This window comes from Parasteatoda tepidariorum, chromosome 11 (assembly GCF_982258835.1).
Source record: "Parasteatoda tepidariorum strain Cologne lab strain chromosome 11, Ptep-v5.0, whole genome shotgun sequence".
Classification (NCBI taxonomy): domain Eukaryota; kingdom Metazoa; phylum Arthropoda; class Arachnida; order Araneae; family Theridiidae; genus Parasteatoda; species Parasteatoda tepidariorum.
The window spans coordinates 7,612,890-7,638,091 of NC_141765.1; the positions used below are offsets into that span (position 1 = coordinate 7,612,890).

The following is a 25,202-nucleotide window of genomic DNA, read 5'->3' on the forward strand; positions in this document are numbered from 1 at the left end:
TCCCTTGATTAAAGCTATTAAAAGGAATCGGTAGGGAATATACCAATAATGCTACCTTTTTTGATGAAAGCTTCTCAGCATCTAAACAAGATATTGCTTTAGGTTTTTTGTCACAGAATATTTACATCTACATGTTTAAACTGTGATAATTGCTAATTCATATCATTGGGAGAACATTTTTTTAAAAAATTATGAACTGAGAACTTTTTCTTTTTAAAAAATTTCATCAAAATTCTTTCATTACTCAAGACGTATTCCAGTTAACGCTAAAACATTATCACAGCATACTACTGATATAATCTAAAAGTATCCCCAAAAAATTACAAAGTGAAAACATAAGTAGTTTCTTTGAAAAGGTACATCGAAAAAGATCAGTTTTCGCATTATTGATATATGTCCTACCGACTCTTCTTAAGACTGTGTGGACAAAACAGTTTCCATAATATTTCTGCATAACATAGTAAATAACACCAGAGTACTTTTACTGCATAGTTATCTCTTTGTATTAGGTAATATTGATCATGAGTCATACTTCTCAAAAAAGTGTCCGAAAATTGCTGCTTAATTTGATGTAGTGCTTATTTTTAACGTAAAAATCAAAAAAGAAATAATTTTAATTTCTAGGAATAAAATATTTAGCAATGAAAGCTTATAATACAGTGAGAAGTCAAATTAAAAAAATTTAATTTTTAAAGCATAGATAAAGCATTTTATTCCAAAATCAAACAGAATAATTTTTTCAAATGAAAAAAAAATCTTCATTTCCAAGTTGGTTCGGTAATAGTTTGAGTCAGCATGAGCTGCAATAGTTCGGAACAACAGTTTTAAAAACAAAACATGAGTTTAGGAAGTAAAATATATTTTCAGTTCGCGATCTTTATCCTTTCTTATCACATCAAAGGTAGGATCACAGTATGAATTAAAAAATTAATAGAATTATTATAGAATAATTCCATTGATAAAACAAAAAAATAATAAAATTATAGAATTGCTTGTCGAATTAAAAAGCAAACTTACTCAAGCAAGTTAACCCTGTAAAATATTTTAAAAAAATCTAGTTACTTTTATCATGAAATTTATAAAAAGTGTTACAAATTTGGAAAGGTGAAAAAAAATAGTTCATTAATTGAAAACATTTAAAATGTTCGATAAAAAATTTTTTTTGTTTAAATCCGAAGTTTTGTTCATAAAAATATATAAAAATAAATATACTCATCTGTCTCATTAAAAAGCAATATAACTTAAGTTTTTCCAGAAAAATATTCGAAAATCTCTAGTTACGTTTATCATTAAAAGAAATGTTACGAATTTGGAAAAGAGGAAAAATATAAGTTCGGTGATTAAAAGCATTTAAAATGTTTGGTTAGAATGAAATGTTTTGTTTAAATTAGACGTTTTGTAAGAAATCGAATTATTTGTCTAATTAAAAAGCAAACTAACTCAAATAAGTTTACCAAGAAAAAATATTTAAAAAAAATCTAGATACCTTTATCATGAAATTTAGAAGGAGTGTTACAAATTCAGAAAAGTGTAGGAAAAAATAGTTTCCTGAAATATTTGATAAAAATGAAACTTTTTATTTAAATTAGACGTTTTGTTCAAATAAACCAGTTTTAAATGCCTGTTATGGGCGCAATTCCTTCAAATATTTCACCCTTTCATTTTCTTCTATAGAGCTTAAAAGAATGTCCTCAGCTCTTTAGCAGATTTTGCGTAATACTTATTAGTAGATACTTTATAACAAAAATAGTTTTCAGAAACAAGTAGTCATTAATAATTTTGAATGCATTATTAAAGCTACATAATTCTTTCTAAGTCGTATTTTTCGCGATTTAATGCTTTAAACAATGACCTTAAGCATGGGTTTAATTCCTCTTTGATTCCTAACGTATAACAATCAAAGTAACAAACACGGGGTATTGGAATACGTTCAAACTATTAACTAATTTAAAATCCACCCAATTTTTTTTATTTCATTGAATAAATAAAATATCATGAAGATAAAATTGACTAATTTTGTGAGGCAGGCATGAAGTAATAAAGACATGGATCATCCAGAAAATTGGGTTAACTATATCCTTCTTTTAATTCTTACATTCTTTAAAAAGATAAACCGTATCATGTCATTTTTATCATGTCCTGGTACTTGGTTCTATTGCTTTACATGAAGTTGAATGTTTCCCATTAATCGTTGATTGATTGTAAAAATGGCTTGTAAACAGTTTCTTGCTGATGCTATATTTTCTAAAGCTAATGATGTCAAATTCAATAAAATTTTATGAACTTTTACCATTTTATTAGATAATAGATAATAGACTTTTTAGACTTTTTACTTTTTTGACATTTTATTAGATAATTGACTTGGTTGTACCTAAAGCAACTCTATCTGCAGTAGCTTCTCGATTAATCCAAAAGGCAACCCAAGATAGTACTACTAGCATAGTACAAGGGGCATAGACTTCGATAATGAAGTATCCCATATGACGTTTTAAATGAAAGCTCACCATCAAAACTGAAAAAGGCCCTGCAAATAAAAATTTTGTTTTACATAGTATTGTATTGTTAAATTCAAACAGGCAACTTTACATTTCATGCATTAGTCGACAGAGTTATTAAATGAATCTCAAGAAACTCATTTTATATTGGTTCTTGTCTTGCATTGATAACAGTGCTAAATTAAAACACTCCCGATGGTAGTTAGCTCATAGGTTTCCTCCATATAGCTTGATTATAGGAGGTTTCCCAAAAGTGTACCACTCGGAAAACACACCATGAATGTGTCGTGTCGCAATGCTTGCTATCGAATCCGTTTGTTTTTTGATTTGTATAAAGAGTTATAAGCACTCACGTCTGTTATGTCAAACAAGAATGTTACAGAGCAAGTAGAAAAGTCAGTATGTCTGCTTGCAACTTGAAAAGCCACAATAGTGGTGCGTGTGTGGAAGAAATTGGCAAATAAAAATTGCACAGCTGGCTCTAAACGTGATCACTAACTCAGATAATATAATGCTAACAAACATCAAAATTTCTAACAAAGATGAAAATATGTCGAAACGAATGCAAGCCAAATAATACAGGGGTTAACACGAATTTGGACGCATTTTAACTAGTGTCAAATTTAGCAATTGCATAAAGGAATGGTTTGGTATGTTATTAGAATCATAAATAATCCCTGTAGATTTAATATTTTATGAGCCTTAACTTATAAACTTTACTTAGCAGTAAGAAGTGACTGTAACTACTTAACAGTAGCTGCGCGATGACACCATTTTGCATGCATGTAAAAGATAAAGACTTATTCTACTGTGCATTAGAAAACATGCAGTTCAGCTGAAAATTACATTTTTACGTGGTGATTTTGATTCAACACTCTATATCCATATATCTAGCTCGTACTGCATTCTACATCTAGTGCAAATTACACTGACCAATTACACTGATTACACTGAATTACACTGATTACTGCAAATTACACTGAAATTACACTGTGCAAATTACATGTTCCTTGTAAGCAGGTGACCATGCTCATATTATAAGACATCTTTGTCGATCTTCAAAATTTCAACAATCTTACAAAAGTCTTTAAAAAAACAAGAGGGCTGTTCGATCCATTACTTGCTTCTCAATTTGAATTTTTATATTTTAAATTTTTTTAACTATTTCGGTATTTAAAAACTTTTATTAACGCATTTTCCTTTTTTATTCTAACTCTTTTGAGCAGTAGTGAATTATTTTCTTAACATAACCCTTGAATATTTGTTAATTTAAGTATTTGAAAATAGCAACGCTAATTTAAGCAAGAACGTTAATTTCAGGGTATTTATTCTCCTATAAATTATGTGGTTTGCATTACATTTAAATCATTGTATCAGCATTTTCTTAATGGTACTGCTAAAATTACTTTTTTATCATCACATTTAGAGTTTTTGAAATTGAGAGCTTTTGCTGCATACGAAAATGTAAAAGCATTGATAAATGCTTTTAACATCAAAATAAAACTACTAAAGAGTGTAAAAAGCTTTTTTTATTCATATGGTAACACAATTAAATGGAATTAATCACGGGAAATAAAGCTGTCCATCTTTACTTATGACAACATTTAAAAGAAGGATCAGGAATAAAAGAGTTGTCAAAAAGTTTTAAGAAATATTTTTCAACTTTGAGAGATGCATTAGGCGCCAAGTTTCCGGCTCTCTTTGACAAAACATCCTTTGCAAACGGCGTTAAGGTGACTATAAAGTTTCGTTCAAATAAATGTTTTAAACTGAAATCCATCACATCTAATAAATAAAATTAAGCCCATGAAATACACTTTGACTAATTATTTGCACAGGAGTTAACATAGAGGTAGTTTAAAGTTTCAAAATGCATTTAACTAGCCTAAAAACCGTTTATAACGCATTTTACTATTTTTGGTGACAATGCTAAAGCAATAGTATAGATATGCAAAAAAGAAGCATGCTTTTGATTTAGTAATAATTTACATATTTTTTCCCACAATCTATCAAAAGCCGACAACATTTCTCTAGATTATAACTCTTACAAGTTTTTAAGATTATTAGTAATTTTTTTTAACTATTTAGCATTCCATTATAAATAAGCATTAATTTAAATCATTAGTATTAATTAACTCCTATAATTTTTTACTTCAAGAATTGTATATTTTAGAGAATTATTTTTATAAATTAAATTATGCTATAAAGTTTGTACACTATTTATTCAAAAATATTTATTAAAAAATAATTCACAAAACTTTTTTTCAAATGAATTAAATTTAGTAAACAAAAAAATTTCACACGTTCTGTCCTAATTCTTTTGATAAACTGTAATAAGAATAAATTAAAAAAATCATTATTTAGAAAAAAATACATATAGTGTTTTATAGATAAATTATTTAATGCGATCATTTATCCTATGTTAATTCACCCTTACGTAAAATTGCATGGCAGTAACTGTAAGCATATTCGGTTGCATAGTTCCTAAGAAATCAAATTTTAAATACCCGACTTCTTCGATTTCTCAGGAACTATTCAACCAATTTCGCTTAAATTTTGTATTTTGTCATGTAAAATAGATAATTCAAAATGATAGAAAAATTATACACTTTACAATTAAATTTTTTAGACTATTATGAAATAAAATAATAAATAATTACTAAAATTTCTTTTTCGTATGGGATCATCTTTGGACAAACGAATTTTATAATTGTATGCAAAAACTTTTTAATTCACTTAGAAAGTGCTCGAGATATGGAGAATTGCGCAAAAAGTAAAATTAACACTAAGGGGTCCAAACTTTGGATGGCTCTCCTAACCAAACTATGGGTACCATATTTCCCAGATTGCGGCTATCCCCTATATTTTGGGGGAGGGAAAGTTATGTTTATTCAGAGAAAGTACGTTTATGCATCTTATTTCATCATTCAAAATATCGTCTGCGTTTATTAATTAGCATATTTGAGATCACCCCTTGAAACATTGAGACTGAGTCCTAGAACGTGAAGATCCGATCACTAGATCAAAAGTAATACTGAGTGGTCCATTTTTTGCGCACTGTACAAATGCCTAGACAAGACTTAACTAGCTTAATTGTCACTTTATAAATACTACTTTAGGGTAAATTACAATTACTGCATCAGGGCTGTCCAAGCATCCTAAGACATATATTGTTGCTCACACATAAACAGTCTTATGTGCTTCAGCTGATATGATATGTCAAGTGAATATACCCCTGTCAAGTGAATATACAGGTAGCACAGGAAAGAGAAAGGCAGCAAACACATGCAGCCTGGGGCACGCTGGGATTCAAACCTGCTTCCTCCATCGTTGTAATGCGTTTTGATAATCTTTGTAATGCGTTTTGATGATCTTTTCTTCTACTTGACAAAAATGGAGGTAGCGGTTTCAGATCAAATCTTAACCATAGATGTGTGTCAGCAAAGAAATTTGATTTAAAGGCATACACAGGATCGTGTGCTAAATGCAAATAATTCCTTGTCGAATTGCAGAACAGATAGCACATATAGTGAGTCTACAACTACAAAAATACAATTATAATTCACTAGTATATAAGACTTAGTTAACTCGATTCTATGTTGGGGTACCTTTTCATAGATGAAGGTTGACATTGTCGTAACTCCCCACACGCATATTGAACCCACTACTTCTACGCTTCTGAGCGTTTGGCAGAAGGACAATCCCCCGTGGCAATGGGGACCCCGATAATACATGGTTGCTTTACTTGAACCTCGCCGTGCACCATTCCTATTCCACTGCTCGCTTTGAAGCGCAGATGCATCCCTACTATAACATTTGATGTATATTTTTCCTGTTTCTCGTAAAATTGTGCTAAGGAAAATTATGTTTTGCTTAAAATTTCTGTTTTTCAAACTGAAAAGAATTTTTAAGCCATTTTTTGTATTGACAAAGAAACCTACATGCGTACGAAAATAAATCCCACTACCTCATAAAGGATAGATAAAACAGTCACCATAATATGATATACCTGAGTTAAGCATCTTTATACTTTAATTAATACTTTAATTAAATATTTGAATCCGTTTAAAATACCTTAACTAAATGTTTGAATCCATAATTTTTATCCCTTTTACTCTTGCTATAATTGAGAAATTACATTAGAATAAGAATTAACTAACAGTCATTTAATCATTAAACCATTCAAATAAGCTGTCATTATTAATAAACCGTGTAAATCTGAAAATATTGTTACCGTTCTATTTGGTTGCAGGCAAAGACATAAAAAAGTCAAAATTACAAAATAAATGGTAAAATTATTGATAGTTCTAAAGATCATTTTGGTAATTTTATCGCAATACCCTATCGCAATAATTTTATCGCAATAATTTTATCGAGAATGAAATGGAAACCCTTTATTTGGTTGCATTTACTTTTGAGATCGGTATTTTTTACTAAATGTATTGTAATAAGAACTAGAATTATGAAAAGCAGAATTTCCGATAAACCGTAGCAATAGAAAACGTTAAAATTACCATATGAATAGTTTAAATGGTTTAATTCTTAAATTGTAGTTTCTTTCACCAGAAGTGTTTTTACCATACATGTGTAGTGATTTTGCCAGAATTGTTTCTCTGTTTATAAATAAATACCTTTAAAGAATAGGTATCAGTAGCACCGCAAAAAGGTAAAAATATGTTAGCATTCAATTAATGTTAAAACAAAGGAATGCCACGAAGAGGCTTAGTTGGCGTTGTAAACTATAGCGCCTTGTCATAAAAGTTTGTTAATAATTTTGCAAAAAATAAAAAAAAAAATAAAAGTGCTTTTCCAGTTCTTAGAAATTATCCATAATATTAGCGAAGAGTCCTTTTTAACTTGACAGGATCCAATTACTTTCAAACTAAGATGATTATCATAAAATGTACTTGTATCTGAATTTATTGTACATAATGAAGCCAAATGCCTATAACATATTTCGTTACTAATAAAAGAATTGTATCAATTCTAAGTAAGGCTCTATCTATGGCATTTTATCACTTTTTTCTGCTTTTATAATAATAAAAAAAGTATATTACTAATTTTATCCAATTTTCGAAACTCTACTTTTTATTTTTTTTCCATTAAACTGTTAGTGATGCAGAGCAAGGAGTCAAAAATAGTAAGTGCGCCAGAAACATCGATAAAGTGAGCCAAAGGGTGAGTTTGGCGAAGTTCCCTCTTGCTGTAGGGGTTACACCCATTTAGGAATCAGTTGAAGTTGTAGTGCCTGAGTGTTGGAAGGTGACTAGGTTTAGATATGACGCACTGGTGAGTAATCTTAGCTTCTTCCCCCCTTTGTATTACTTAATGTTTTGGTATCAATATGTAATCAAGAATATTTCAAATCATTAAAATTTAATTTAACTTTAATATGAGTCATAGCTTTTAACTCTAATTAACATGATACATCTAAAAGTAGTATCAAATAGGTTGTATCAATGGTGCCGAGACGCCTTACCACTCGAGTTAAGGAACAACACAGTATTTTACTAATCTTAATTAATCTAGCTTAAATTTTAAGTTTAATGCACGCAATGTTTTTTAAATTCATTTACTTATTAATTGTTTTAGAGATATTTAAAAAAATTTTGAATTAAATTGTTAAATAACTTGTTGAATTATGCACGTGCTGAAAATTCTATGTGCGCGATTTCATTTTCTTGTTTCAAATGCTTGCAGGTCAAATTGTATATAGTAGAATTATTTTATGTATTTTGTAAACGTTAGGGAAATATTTATTTTATATAATTTGTTTAATTTTGTATAATCATGAACGGAAATGGAGCAGGTAGACGGCAACCGGAGCCGTACGACGCGGGTGCGGAGCAAAGATTACGAAACATTTCAATGCATTTAATAGAATTAATCCCAAAATTTATAGGAAAAAAAGATTCAATTAATAGTTTTATTAAAAAATAGATGAAGTGGGACACATCAATAATTGAACGGACAACGATAAACTGACGGTATTAAAGCTAAAATTTTCTGAGGACGCCGAGAAATTTATTGAAGATTATTCGACAGTTAATGAATACAATAATTTAGTCAATATACTTAAGACACATTTTGAAAAAAAAGTAAATATAACAACATATTTTCAGGAACTCGCAATTTGTACACAGTACGATTCAGAAAACATTTTTCAATTTAGCAATCGCCTTCGTCGATTGGGCGAAAATATTCTATCCGCTCAGGCGAATGGCGCGAATCCGGCCGTAAGAGAAGCGAATAATGGCATATTATTGGCAAGATTTTGAGCGAGCATTAAGCCAGAATTGCAGGGACAGGTTTTGGGAAACAGCCCCCCAAACATTTGAAGACGCCGTTCAGTGTGCGATTAGGGCAGAGGAGAATTTTAAAATTTTTGAGAATGCGTCGAGAAACAGGAAGGTAACGGTCACTAACAAATTTCAAGAAAAATTAATAGGCGAGTTGACGGTTCAAGTTTCTAAACTATCAGTCGAGGTAGACACATTAAAAAATCAAGGGAAAACAAATGAGGCCGAGGTAAACAATTATACTGCCAGAAGATACCCCCCATCATCGGTTAGGTACTATTACTGCGGGATTCAGGGTCACATTCAAGCAAAGTGTTATAAGAAAGAGAGAGATCAAAGGCACAACAGATCAAAATCACGAGAAAAGGTTGGATTTAGGAGAACAAATTATGCTAACAGGAGAAATTTTGTAAATAATGCTGATGAAAGAAGAAATGCTAACACTCAAAATTATCGAGATTTAAACTCCAGAAGGAGGTATTAAAATCAGGGTCTGCTGTATCTCCCGGAAATTCTTGTGATTCAGACCAATTTAAATTGCCCGTTATTAGCGTAGTATCAAATCAATGTAAATTTAATTGTTTAATAGATAGCGGAGCAACAATTTCAATATTGAGTTCAACAATTTTCGATCAAATAAATAAAAGTGGTCAAGTTTCAGAATTGAAATCCAATATAAATATAAAAGCAGTAAATGGTAGCAAGGTAGAAATAAGAGGATACTTTAAACTTATCCTAGAAATAGGAAATACGTACATCGGTTGAACAAACTTCTTACGTTACAGATAAAGATTTTTCAAGAAATTATGAGGCCATTTTAGGGATAGATTTTTTAAAAACCAGAGATACAAGTATTAATATTAAAGATAATAGCATTAAAATCATGGAAGAAGAAATTCCATTATATAATGTATCATATATAACTCATGAAAACAGTGAACATATAAAATTACGATTATATCAAAAAATTTTTAATTCCCCCTGGAATTTCCTCAGTTGTGTACGTTGACGTACATACTGCATGAAAATTGTTCTAAAATAACAGTTGATAAAAGTAAAAAATTAAAAGGAAAAGGGGTCTTTTTTGAAGATACCAATGATTCATTAGATGTAATTGATAAATAAAACTCGTGTCGTTTTAAATAATAAAACAGATAAAGCTATTATGTTAAATAAGCATACAATTATAGGTTCAATAAATAATTTTGATGATTTGCCAGAAGAATTATCCGGAGAATTACCCCCACCATTTAACGAACATGGTTTTAAATTAAAACATTTAGATTCCAAAACAAAAAAAAGGAGTTGCACAAATCTAGATAAAGCATGAAAATGCGTTTGCTAGATCGACAATAGAATCATCGGAAGCTATTACTGATCCCTACGAAATTCAATTACTTCAAAACAATCCCGTTAAATGTCCTTCCTACAAAATGCCTTTTCATTTGCGTGAAGAATTTCGAAAACAAATGCGTGATTTAGAAAAGGCTGGGAATATTTCAAAATCAAACTCAAATTATAACGCTCCTGCATTATTTGCTAGGCAAAACAGTAAATATCGCCTCGTATTAGACTTTCGTAAACTTAATGAAATAACGGTTCCCCAAGATTTCGTAATTCCAACTTTAGATGATATATTGCTCGAAATTTCTGGATCAAATAATTATATGAGCACGCTAGACCTCAAGACAGCTTTCAATCAAATAAATATTAAAAGGAAAGATCGACATAAAACAGCATTTATCACTCCTGATGGTGCAAAGTATGAATTTAATCGCCTTTGTTTTGGGTTGAAAAACTCGCCTGTATAGTAAATCTATCACAGAGCATTTAACTCTTCTTAATGAAGTTTTGAACAGATTTTCTAAATTGCAATTAAAATTTAATCTGGAAAAATGTCGATTTCTCACAAAAACGTGTAAATTTTTAGGGTTTGTCTTAACATCTCAAGGGTTGTCAATAGACCGCGATAAAACAGTTAAAATAAATGAATTTCAAGCTCCTAAAGATCAAAATCAGATTAAATCGTTTTTGGGGTTAGCTGGATTTTATCGTCGATATATAAAGAATTTTTCAAAACGTGCTTTACCTCTCACTAACTAACTCCGTAAAGATGTACTCTTTGTTTGGAATGATGAAACACAAAACGCTTTCGACGATCTAAAGAATGCAATTTTGAACCCACCTGTTTTAGCCCTACCTGACCCGGAAGCCGAATTACAATTAACAACAGATGCCAGTTCTTTAGGGATCGGTGCAGTACTCGAACAAAAATATCCAAATGGGGAGGTTAAATCTCTTTATTTTTACTTAAAGAAATTAAATCCATCTCAAGGTAAATATAGTGCTACGGTATTAGAATTTTTCGCAACTTATTCATCATAAATTTTTTTAGAACATTCTTAATAGGTAGAAAATTTAATGTTTACACTAATCACACACCTCCCGAAGGTTTTTTATCCAATAAGAATCCCTCGTCTGAAATTTTGAGGTGATAGATGAATTTTCTAAATATATACATTTAGCAGCCTTACCAGACATGAAATCAGAAACCATCTCAAAAGCATTTTATTGATAATTATGTAGTACACAGGGGTTGTCCTAAAATAATAGTAACCGACAACGCCAAATATTTTTCAGGTAATGAATTTACCTGAAGTTTTGTAAGATCCAAGGTTTCAAAAAAATTCACACTTCAAAGTATGCACCTTGGGCTAACGGTAGGATAGAAAAGCCAAACCTATCAACTGCAAATATTTTGGCAACAATCTGCAATGAAGATAACGAATGGGACAAACAACTTTCACAAACTATGTTGGCAATTAACTCTGCAATTAACGAAAGCGCACAAGCTTCTCCATTTTTTATAGAACACCTTAGAGACATGAGATTGCCCTACAATTTGGGTGAGGGTGACAAATTTCAATCCCAATCAGAATATGTAACTAAATTAATTCGGTCCCTAAACGAAATTTTTTCCAAGATTTTAGTAAATTTAAAAATTCAAGAAGATAAGAATATAGGAAGAAGTGAAATCGGAAAAAATATCGAAAAATTTTATTATCCAATAGGTTCCCTCTGTTTTGTAAAAACTCCAAATTTAAAAAAGTCAGGTTTGTCAAATAAATTACTACCAAAATTTTAAGGGCCTTATCGCATAATAGAGTGTTTTTTGAATTATCGAGTCAGAAGTGTCGAAAATAATCGAAAGGTTTTTAACTGTCATGTAAACAGATTGACACCGTATATTCGAAGATACAGTTATTTGCATCTTACTCCTAAAACATTGCAGACCTGCAGGCAAATTTCAAAGAGACAAATGAACCGGTTAGTAAATATAATTTACGTCACAGTAACAATTAAATACAAATGATGAATGAATTCTAGATAAAATATTTTAATGTTCATAAATGCTTATAAAATATTTTTTCTGTCCATTAAAATAAATTTATTACTAACATGAAAAAAAAAATTGAGAGATAGGTTAAGTTTATTTTAATTTTTTCAGTCTGATCACCTGGAAAAGTTGTAATGAAATAATTTATTTCTTACTTAAGGTTAATTTGTAAATTGGTTCTAACACCATGATCAAGTGTTTGAATTCATTTCAAATTAGTTTAAATAATAAAGTTATATAATACAATCATTTAAATTATGGGGGAAAACCAGGATTCTCTCCGGGGGCCTTTGGTCCCTGGCTATTTAGTAGTCATATTGAACTAACTGATATTTTTTACATCCAAAGCTATTGGTGTTACTTATATTTGCATTTAGAGATTTAGAGTTTAGTGATGTCGGAAGAGGAAAAGACAGACAAATAGAATGACTGTCTGCTAGCATACTTGAGGGGAAGCCTTGGCTTCAAAGCTACTACGTCATGAAGCGTTTACTGATCGTACTCTACTGTTTGCTGAGGCTCCACGTACTGTTAGTGCCACAGTGACTGTTCCCACTCATAAGGTTCCCAGCTCCTCCAGTTTTATTATTTGGTAGGATTCCTCCACAACCACCTTCGTTGCCAAAAATAGCTGCATCTCAAATGCATGCTTCACCCAGTATACATGTCTCACCACTTCCTCCGAAAGTATTCAGCAGCGTATATTTGACTACGAGAGACGAAGCAAAAGCTTGGGCATGTGCCTGCGAGATCCAGCTCAACATTGATTTTAGTGCCAGAAGATGAAGTCAAGGATTACAACTTCTTGAACTCATGAACTTTTGCTTTGGACACTAATTAATTTTTTTCACTCTTAGAGAACTAGGTCCCTTACCAGGTGCGTCAATGAATTTCTCGGCAATCCCTCGTCTCTGGCGGGGGAGGGATGATGCAGAGCAAAGAGTCCCAAAATAGTAAGTGCGCCAAAAACATCGATAAAGTGAGCCAAAGGGTGAGTTCGACGAAGTTCCCTCTTGCTGTAGGGGTTGCACCCATTTAGGAATCAGTTGAAGTTGTAGTGCCTGAGTGTTGGAAGGTGACTAGGAATAGATATGACGCACTGGTGAGAAATCTTAACTTCTTCCCCCCTTTGTATTACTTAATGTTTCGGTATCAATATGTAATCAAGAATATTTTGAATCATTAAAATTTAATTTAACTTTGATATGAGTCATAGCTTTTAACTCTAATTAACATGATACATCTAAAAGTAGTATCAAATAGGATGTATCATTAGTATGGGACAACCAAGAAATCCAAGATGCAGACAGAGAATTTATCACTAGTTAATTATGATATATTTGGTGGTCCACTCAAATCTTGAAGATTAATTTTTAATACACGGAATTTAGGTATAAAGTAACTCAAGATGTTATGTCAAGATTTTATATTCCCAGTACTTTTTATCAATGGCACTTTCGAAAAATCGAGAACAAGCTCAATAATATTTTGATGGAATAAAGTTAGAAAAATAATCTTAGTTGTTCTGAATCATTATGGGTTTAGGTTCCCTCTACTAAGTTAAAAATTCAATTAAATAAGCAATAATATTTGAAACGTAGAACAGAAACTTAATCCGAGTTAGTTCGTTTTCTACACCGGATTAGGAAACAATTATAGAGTTGTTCACTCTTGGTATAGGATTATATTTTTATTGTTAACATTCAAAGAATGGTATAAATTGGCCTCAAATTTGCTTTTATCAAAATTAAACGTATCAGTACTAAGGACCGACTAGTTTCGACAACTTCTTTTTAAATGCTAATATAAAATTTAAAAAAAAAATAGTTTATTTGTCTTTTAATGTGTAAAAACTATCAATAAAAATTATTTTATTTTTGTTTCATAAATTGTCATTTTTAAGTAAAAAATATGTTTTTTGCATATACGCTGAACACTGTAAAAAAATTTCAATCGCCTAAAGCAAAAAATTCTATGAGAATTTTATTTAGAAGACGCCCAACTATAATTTGAACAATTATCTTAAAAGCAAGTGCATATACTATTGAGTCAGGGCTTAATGTAGTTAAAAAAGCAAATTTTTAACCTGGCTTTGCGAAAAAAACATGCATAAAAAATTGAATTCCACTTTTTTCTCTTAGTCAGTTGCTCAAAATATGTTTGTGTAGTGTAAAATGTGAAAAAAATCTGATTTTGAGATTAATGATTTTAAAGATCTCTAGCCTATCCACTGTTATCACGTTAAACAAAAACTGCTGTAATAGCAAATTTGTAAATAATTAGAGTACAAACTAAGGTAAAACATTTTTGAAAAACTACAAATACAGGAATTTCACTTTATAATAAACTAAATTTCAAAAATGTTGTTCAAAATCCTATTTTTGCACTAATCAGATTTATTTAAATAGCTTTATCTATCTATATCTATCTATCTATCTATCTATCTATCTATATATATATATATATATATACATATATCTATATACATATATATATCTATATACATATATATATATATATATATATATATATATATTTATACATATATAAGTTCAAAATGAAGAATAAAACAAAGAAAAATTATAGACATATGAAAAAAAGGGGGTGAGAAATAATGAGTAAAAAAAAACAACAAACAATATTTTATTTAAAAAAAAAAAAAAAAAAAGTGAAATGTTAATTAAAAAACCGGAAAAAAAGCCGGAAAAAAAAAGATATAATCTTTTCTTCAGCCCACACGATTATATCCGCAAAACAGAGTGCTTTCTGATATTGTATCAATAAAGCCAAAGCAAAATATATTAATACAATAGTGTGAGGAGCACTCAAAAAAATTTTTTTTATAAAATAACTACGTAAAAATAGATCATAAAAAGTAAATATAACATGTAAAAACAGATAATAAAATAAAATAAAAATAAAAAATAAAATTAAAATAAAAAACATTAAAAAGGGGGGACTATAAAGCGAGTAGCAAAATCATAACAACTTACATGGACAGTTATTTTTCAAGAATGATTTAAAAATGTTTTCGCAGAAAGATTGCCAGATTACAAAATATGAAAACAAAAGATGAGAACAAAAGCGCAAATTGAGTGTAACAAAAGGGTTCTAAAGTGTCGTTCTTACTGCACTGCTGAAGTGATTTGTTATTCTGAGTTTTGATTTGTTAGTTACCAAGGATGGGCCCGAAATGGATGTGCACAAGGTAATATTATACTGGATAATTTTAAAAATTGATCATAAATAGTTTTAGAAGATAGATGTTTATTTAAGAAAAAATATAAAATAGAAAAGAGAAACATAAATTGCCTGCTTTGTAAATAATTTTAGCCGCGGATTTGCCCGATATGGATTAGTACATATAAAAATTATTTAAATTATCAAAGAAAAAATTTTAATAGATAATTTTTAACACGGATTTGCCCGAAATGGATTTGCACATGGAAAAATTTTAGCAGATAATTTTAACCACGGATTTGCCCGAAATGGATTTGCACATGGAATTGTATAAATTAATAAAGAAATTTTTAGCAAACAATTTATCCACGGATTTGCACATGGAAAAACTGTATAGATTAACAAGGGAAATTATTTAGCAAAGGAATTTTTAGTAAATAATTCTAACCACGGATTTGCCCGAAATGGATTTGCACATGGAAAGATTAACAAAGAAAAAATTTTAGTACATAATTATAGCCACGGATTTGCCCGAAATGGATTTGCACATTGAAAAATTACATAAATTAACAAAGAAATTATTTAGTAAATAATTTTGGCAATGAATTTTGGCCTGAAATGGATTTGCACATGGGAAAATCATAAAAATTAACAAAAAAAAAATGTTTAGAAAATATATCCACCAAAATATACGATTAATTCAATGATTTTATATAAAATTTTATTACATTAGTTGGGTATCCATTGTTTTTTATCAGATTTTGAAAGAGTTTATCGATTTGTATTTTGGATAAATAAATATTACTACATATTCTTTTAATTCTGTTCATTTTATTAAAAGTGGTATTTAAATAGATGCTCCTAGAAACATTAGAATTCCAAGTAACTAGTTTATTAATATTAAAATTAAAATCATTTCTTTTATCGTATAAATCAACAAAGCAGATATTTTCAACTTTAATAATACCCAAATCCAAAAAATTGAAATTAATATTATCATCATGATTACGAAGTAAGATTAATTCCTCAGGGTATATATCACTCAATAAAACAGTAAAATCTTGGAAATTAAAGATAATTAAGTCATCAATGTATCTAAAAACAAATTTAATACTCAGAGTAAAATTTTTTTCATAATAATGCAAAAATAAGTTAGCTAAGAGAGATGAATAATTAGATCCCTGTGGTATTCCATTAATTTGAAGAAAGATATCCCTTCCATTGTAAAGATCATTACTAAAAAGACAAAAATTAATCAGAATTTCCCAATAATCAAAATCGCAACAAAGGATATTTTTAAAATCATGGTAATAATTCAAAAGGACATCTTTTAGTTTAGAAAGGGGAATGCTATTGAAAAGATCCTGGAAATCAAAAGTCGCAATAGAATTAATTTTATTATGTTTAATGAAATCTAAAATCGGTTGATTATTAGTGATTATCCAAGAGAAACCTTCTTTAGTAATATAGTTAATAATCTTATTTAAGTAGTTAGAGAAAATGGTGCCAGGTTTAGTTAAATAAGTATTCGACCCACATGTGATAGTTCTAAATTTTACTGGAATTTTATGAAATTTAGGACTGATAATTAAGTAAGGAAATTGTATATTGCTAATTTTAATTTTTAATCTCTTGTAAAAAGCTAAAATTTTTTTAATGGCAATATTATTATTGAAATTACTAAGTTCAAAATTTTTACTATTTTTTAATTCCGTATTTAAAAGTTCAGCATAGAATTTTTTACAGAATATAGCATAATTATTGTTAGCTTTGTCTATGGGAGTAATTACAAAATTTTTTTGAAGTTGCTTAATTGATTGAACAATATTAGAAAAATTTGTTGAATTGTTATTCTTATTTAAATTATCCTTATTATTGAAAATAAAGTTTTTAAAGTAATAATAAACTTCCCATTTCCATTCTGTTAGCATACCTAAAGGTAAAGAGAATCTATTTGATATCTTTAAACAAAAACTATTGAGATCATTAAGAAAGTATTTTAGAATCTTATTGATTGATATATGGTAAATGGGTCTAAATTTTGTGCCTTTTATCATTAAATTCCTAAGTTCCAAGTTTTCTATAATATTTAAATTACCAGTGATAATATGTTTATGATGTTTATCAACAAAATCAAAATATTTATCCTCCTCACAGTGACATTCATAATCGGATATATTAATACTCCCTAAATTTTTGCTTATATCATTATAGTTAAAACTGGTTCTACCAAGTGATTTGTTATATTTAAAACTTTTAATAATGTTAAAATCTTTTAATGGAAATAAAGCTTTAAAATTTTCAAATATGTTGTGAAATTTGATCTTATCGAAAATAGGATTTTGAAAGTTAATAACGAAATATAAATTATCTAAACTTTTCTTATTATTAGGCAAAATTTTGCTCATTTTGGCTTTTATAAGATCGAAACAAAGAATTTTGAAATGTAAATTAATGAAAGAAAAGTTAATAATAAGATCGTAGAACTTATATGTTTCATAATTCTTAAGGGAGAAGACAAAATCTTTAATTGGTTTAATACTATATTGTTTATTAAAGTCTTTTTCCATATTAGAAAGAAATTTTATATTTAATTTGTCACTATTAAGAGAGTTTCTATTTTGAGTGCTCCTCACACTATTGTTTTAATATATTTTGCTTTGGCTTTATTGATACAATATCAGAAAGCACTCTGTTTTGCGGATATAATCGTGTGGGCTGAAGAAAAGATTATATCTTTTTTTTTCCGGCTTTTTTTCCGGTTTTTTAATTAACATTTCACTTTTTTTTTTTTTTTTTTTTTTTTAAATAAAATATTGTTTGTTGTTTTTTTTTTTACTTATTATTTCCCACCCCCTTTTTTTCATATGTCTATAATTTTTCTTTGTTTTATTCTTCATTTTGAACTTATCTAATGAGTGCTGTTTACTTGCAGCTTAAGCGCAATAAATGTTACTTATTGTTTTTCTTAACTTTCTTAGTGTTTTCTTGTATTTATTTATTTATTATATATATATATATATATATATATATATATTCGAAATGAAGATTAAACAAAGGAAAATTATAGACATATGAAAAGAGGGGGGGGATAATAATAAAAAAAATAACAAACAACTAATTAAAAAAAAAGGATTAAAAAAAAGGTACAAAAGATACAAATAGAAAGATGAAACAAATAACGAATACAAATGCACGTAGAATAACAAAGAAAGAAGACCGAAGTCATTGCCTTAAAAGTTCTCTTGCTTCCCATTATCTTGAGGAAGCAGTGTGTCCATGAAGGGCCCCCCATAGAAGCAAGTGGTCCCTGCCCAATTTCTCACCAGATTTACAAAATGGACAAAGAGGCGTGGTGGAAAGACCTATGCGGTATAAGTGAGCAGAAAGACAATCGTGGCCTGTATATAAGCGGAAGGCCGCAACTGCATCACGTCTTGATTTGTCGGGAATTAAATAAGAGCTCACATTTCTTCAACTTTTCAAAGCTGTGCGAGTCTGAAGGTTTTGCAATGAGTTGGTTTTACATAAATTTTTAAGGAATAGTTTGATTTTCCAAAGGGAAGTTGCCGTATTTAGTTGTTGTAGAAAATTGGCACCTTTCTTGGCAAGTAAATCTGCCTGCTCATTGCCCCAAACACCACAATGGGCTGGCTCCCACTGGAGGACTATTCGTTTTCCCCTCAAAAATAAAGACCTCAAGGGGTCTTGACATCGGGAAATCTCAGGAGTCAAGGGACGTTCATGTGAGCTAATTGATTGTATGGCCGCTTGTGAGTCCGAGAAGAGAACTGCATTTTCAAATTTGTGTTGGAGGGCCTGTAGCTGCTGTAAGGCCGTACTCAAGGCCACTACTTCTCCACCAAAGGCGGTGCCAATGCATCCTGCTGGTACGTAGAAAGAGAAAATTTCCGAAAAGACACCAGCCCCTACTTTAAAATGGCAGTCAAATTGAGAACCATCGGTAAAAACATGTAGCCAATCGTCGACTGGGTATCTAACCGCCATTGTCTCCAGGGCAAGATTTTTTAGAATAATTGGCGCAACATCTTTTTTTACCATGGACAGTTTTCACAAGATCCAAGTTTATTTCAACGTTTGTTATTTCCTAGGGGTTTTTAGGTTTCAAAAGAGGCAGTGCATGACACGGGATTTCAGTGTCGTTTCTAATGTTCAGCACCTTCTGGATGTTCATCTCCTCCTGGATAAATCCATTCTGGATTTTAAGTTGTCTGGGCCTGATTACAAGCCAAAGCAAAATATATTAATACAATAGTGTGAGGAGCACTCAAAAATTTTTTTTACAAAAATTGCAACAAATAAAATAGAACACAATAAGTAAAAATAACACGTAAAGAACAGAAGATGAAATAAAAGAAAAAGAAAAAACAGTATAAAACAAAATTTATAAAGCGAGTAGCGAAATCAGATATACTTACATGAACGAGAAATTTTTCAAGAATGATTTAAAAATATTTTCGCAACAAGATTGCCAGATTACAAAATATGAAAACAAAAGCGCAAATTGAGTGTAACTAGAGGAATTTAAAGTGCCGTTCTCACTGCATTGCTGAAGAGATTTGTTATGCTGTGCATTGATTTGTTAGTTACCAAGGATGGACCCGAAATGGATGCTCGTAAGATAATATTATACTGCATAATTTAAAAAGTTGACCATAAATAATTTTAGAAAATAACTATTTATTTAAGAAAAAATATGAAATAGAAAAGAGAAACATAAACTGCCTGTTTAGCAAATAATTTTTGCCACGGATTTGCACATGGAAAAATTATATAAATTATCGAAGAAAAAAAATAGCAGATAATTTTAGCATGGATTTGCACATATAAAAATTAATAAAGAAATTTTTAGTACATAATTTTACAAACGGACTTGCCCAAAATGGATATGCACATGGAAAAATTATAAAAATTAGCAAAGAAAAATTATTTTAGTAGATAAGTTTAGCTGTGGATTTGCCCGAAATGGATTTGCACGTGGAAAAAATTTATAAATTAATAAAGAAATTTTTAGTAAATAATTTAACCCACTGATTTGCCGAAATGAATTTGCACAGTGAAAAATTATAAAAGTTAACAAATAAAAAATTTTTAGTAGATAATTTTAGCCACGGATAAGCCCGAAATGGATTTGCACATGGAAAATTTATATAAATTAACAAAGGAAATTTTTTAGTAAAGGAATTTTTTTGTAAATAATTTTGACCGCGGATTTGCCCGAAATGGATTTGCACGTGGAAAAATTATACAAATTAACAAAGAAATAATCGTATGATACTGATCGGATATAATCGTGTGGGCTGATGAAAAGATTAAATCTTTTATTTTCCGGTTTTTTAAAAAAAATTTCATCCTTTTTTCTTTTTCTTTAATCAGTTGTTTGCTATTTTTTTTCATTATTATTTCTCCCCCCCCCCCCTTTTTTTCATATGTCTATAATTTTCCTTTGTTTTATCTTCATTTTGAACTTATCTAATGAGTTCTGTTTACTTGCAGCTTGTGCGTAATAAATGAAACTTATTGTTTTTCTTAACTTTCTTCGTGTTTTCTTGTATTTATTTATTTTGTTGTATATATATATATATATATATATATATATATATATATATATATATATATATATATATATATATATATATATATATATATATATATATATATATATATATATATATATATATATATATATATATATATATATATATATAGACATAACATTTAAGTTCAAAGTTTTAATTAACACCACAGAAAATTTCCTATTTATTACATAAAGCTTTATTCTGTACAAATGAAATGTTTGGAAATAAGTATGTTACAATTATTACAACGTATACATTGCAAACAGTGCTGCAGTGAAATTTTAAACCTATATATAAACAAACATAAATCTGAATTGATGCCTTTTTTTATTCATCTTATGTACCTTTTACAGTCCATCATAGTTGTAGGAAAAAAACCTCTTATTTTGCATTAAAGACCGGAAAGAAATTTATACCAGTTTCAGAACATGTTAAGACAAATTATCTATATTGGATAAAATGAGAAAGTTTTTTTCTAGTTTGGTTTCTAGATCGGAGTACATCTAGCACTAGAAGAGATTAAAAGCATAAAATACTTCTCGATAAAACTTTTTCACTCAAAAAGGAAATAATTCTCATAAACTCTGGCAGGATATTATCACCTTAACGATGGTTGAAACTCGATTTTTTGTTATATTATGTTTGTCAAGAAATATATATTTGTTTTAAATGAACTCATTAATATTATAAAAAAAACTAAGAGAACCTAAAAAAAATTTCCAGTTTCATTTGAGATAATTTTAAATCGAACATAAAGTATCTTTCTACTATAATTTTGTACTTATAAGCACAGTTTGACCGAAAATGTTATGTATATGGAAGATATTTATATATTTTCGTTTTTACCTTACTTTGAAAAAATATTTTTTTTAAATTTTGTTTGTAAGAAAAAGCTTTTTCTATCAATGTATTTTTTTGTTCACGTAATTTTATTTTTGCTTAATGTTGTTAACTCAATCAAGCTTTTCACGATTCTAGAAAAATGTTAACAATAAGTTTCAAGGTTTGATAAATCACATTATTAGGGCACTCTTAACTTTTATATTGTTAAATATACTTCACATTAATGTACTAAATTTTACTAAACACATAAATAAATTTATATTTGAAAAAAGAGCAATAGAAAATTCTAAAACGCACTTTTGTGATTTCAGGAATGGAAACTAAGATAGGAATTTCAAATATAGCAAACTTGCAAATGCTTGAATTACGTAACAGATTTTTTCTATTAAAAGACAGTCGCATTTAATATTGCATCTGAAAAACAAAAATTATATTCACATGTCAGAATTAAGCTTGATCTTTTTTACAATTTTTCGTCTTTCAAGAATGTTTCTTGGTACCTTATTATAATAAGGCTTCTGTTTGTCAACTGTTCTTTATTTTTCAAATATTTAAAAAGATAATAAGATAAAGGTTTAAGAATCCATTTAAAAAATAACGATGAACAATAAAATGAATGAGATATAATTCGATTCTAATGTAATAAAGCTTAGATTTATAAGCTTATCTTAAAAGTTTTAAAGGTTAGCGTTAGCTTATCTAAAAAATTTAACATTGCAATCGTTATCAATATATGAACTAACTTTAAGAACTTATATTCAGAATAAAATGAGACATTATTCAAAAGTGCCTTTGAAACTCATGGATATAATCTTTAATTAGAATGCCTCATTTAAAAAGCAGAAAAGAACTTTGAAATAACCGTGAATGACCAAAGGATGTCGACTTTCACCAATGAATATCTCCTTGGAGAATGTCCAAAATATTTGTTTTATCCGATTTTATATTATTATATTTATTCGAGATTTTAATATCTGCTGAGGGTAGAATAGGAGAAACATCAGAGTACCGGCATACTGGGCAGTGACACTTAAACTTAAAAAAATATAGCAGTAGGGCATACCGGACAAATTTATGCCAATCAGTGGCACTGAACCTTAATAAAACATTGATATAGGGCATACATAGGTAAATGTATACCGCGCAGTGGCACTTAACTAGACCTGGTATATATTTCGGACATTTACCAAAGCTACTACAAAGCTATATATATATATATATATATAGCTACTACAAAGCTACTACAAAGCTATATATATATATATATATATATATATATATATATATATATATATATATATATATATATATATATATATATATATATATATATATATATATATATATATATATATATATATATATATATATATATATATATATATATATATATATATATATATATATATAACCGAGTGCCAGTACTGTTAACTGTTTAACTGTACAATTTTCTATAGTTAGGGTAAAAAATCTATTAAATTCCGGAAAAGGACGGAGGGAATGTGTACAAAGTCAGCACCAGAATTTTTACTTGGGATTACTATTTCAGAGCTGAGAGCTCTATCACTAATCCATCCCATCAAGCAATAGTAATAGCTTTAAAAACTAACTTTAGATTGCAGAAAACCGGTAAGAATGTCATATCGAATAAAATAAGGCTACCATGACTTTCTATTACTCTTTGCTTTGAAGAATACATTCGCTTTTCGTTGTATTTATTTATTATATTTATTTATTATATTCGTTATATTATGTAAGTAATATTTTTTCCAAATATATTATAGCGTATTCAATTGCATGATTGCAAATTTACGCAGAGGCCCTTCATAAATTTCACCCAATTCATGGTCTAAAGAAGGATGATGTCGTGAACTGTTTTTTCTGAAAGAAAAAAACACGTAAAACGAACATGTTAACCTAAAATAAATCATCACTCCCTATTACATGAAGAAGAAATGTGTGAGAAATGTGAAGAGAGATGTGTGTTACAAAAAATTTCTCGAGATTACCGGGCATTTCATATTTTAAACTGAGTATATTTTAGAATAAAATAATGTCCCTTTACATATGAAATAACCGTGAACAAGCTTTCGACGATATTCACTCGATATTCTACATGATATTATCATGACTTTTTTTCTCTCTAGAAAAAAAGAATTCTAATACATTATTAGAAGATAAAAATATAAGAAAAGTATTTTATTTCCTCATAAAAAATTATGCTAAAAAAGATCTAAACTTCACCTTTTCTTTGTCTTTCTGTTATGTTTCCAGTTGGTGTATCAGTAACATCAAACATTGATAACTTCATATCAGAAGCAATGACTACACTGCGTGCTGGATTCCATTTATACTGAATATCTCTATCCGAGTATCCAACTAAAATGGCATTCATTAAAAGAATTATGCATGCACACGTAAATTGATTATGTTCATCACATACACAGAATTGAAATATTAAATGTTACTTCATTTCAAAAATATCATGCTAAAAATTCCAACGGCATCATAACAATTTATGATATTTATTTAAGAAATTTGTTTCAATTCAAGAAAACAAACCATGGTCAGAATTGATAATATATTTATTTATAACTTTTTATTCAGAATTTATGATTTTTTTAATAATTTATTTAAACAAATTATATTCTAATAAGTAATATTAATTTGGTTTATGCGAATTCATTACTTGTACGTGTTTTTCGTAGCAGAGAAATTTATTTGATGAAAAAGGAATTTTTCAATTATGTTAGTTTATTATAGATATCAGTTCCGCCTATCCAGTCAAAAAATATTAAACTATCTAGTCAAAAATAAAATTATATGATTTAAAGATTATACTTAATGATAATTCTAATTGTTAAGTTTGAATGAGCATGATGAGACAACTTGAAACTATTTTCGACGGAAATAATCTTTTCAATTAATTAATCAAAGAAACTATGACTCGTACACGTAATGCAATAAAAGCACTTAATTGCCTTATATCTGGATTTTCATAAAATAAAAAAAAAATTCCTTTTTTAACTGCATATTATTTTTTTCTGTTTGTCTTCATACACTTTGTCAATGTCTATTACTGTAATTAAGGCGCATAAAATAACCTATAAGCAATTAAAAGGGACATTTTGATCAAAGTTTTCCGCAGTGAGAAAAAACATACAGTCAAAATTACCAAAATATAGCAAAGTTTACCGTGTTTCTAGTTCTATGGCAATAGCATAAAGCTCAGTAATTTTTACCGAAGTACTCTGTTAAAGATTTTGGTAAATTTGAAAATAATATATGATTATATAATGTGTGAAAAAATTTGACAAATTTATTTACATTTGGTAATTTTATCATGATGCCTTAGCATGGCATAAAAACTATTTATTAAATTTACTTT

At 28.9% G+C, this 25,202-nt stretch overlaps 1 protein-coding gene across 2 annotated transcripts in view; it reads right to left on the reverse strand.

Moving 5' to 3' along the window:
• LOC107453207 (gamma-aminobutyric acid receptor alpha-like) overlaps positions 1-25,202 on the reverse strand; it is a 204,747-nt gene that overhangs the window by 9,582 nt on the left and 169,963 nt on the right. For both annotated transcript variants that reach the window (XM_087155302.1, XM_071187536.2), the window contains 2 exons: positions 24,059-24,193; positions 2,372-2,524 (listed from right to left, as the gene is read on the reverse strand). In XM_087155302.1, coding sequence (XP_087011428.1) covers positions 2,372-2,524; positions 24,059-24,193 — 288 coding nt within the window. The remainder of the gene's footprint in view (positions 1-2,371; positions 2,525-24,058; positions 24,194-25,202) is intronic.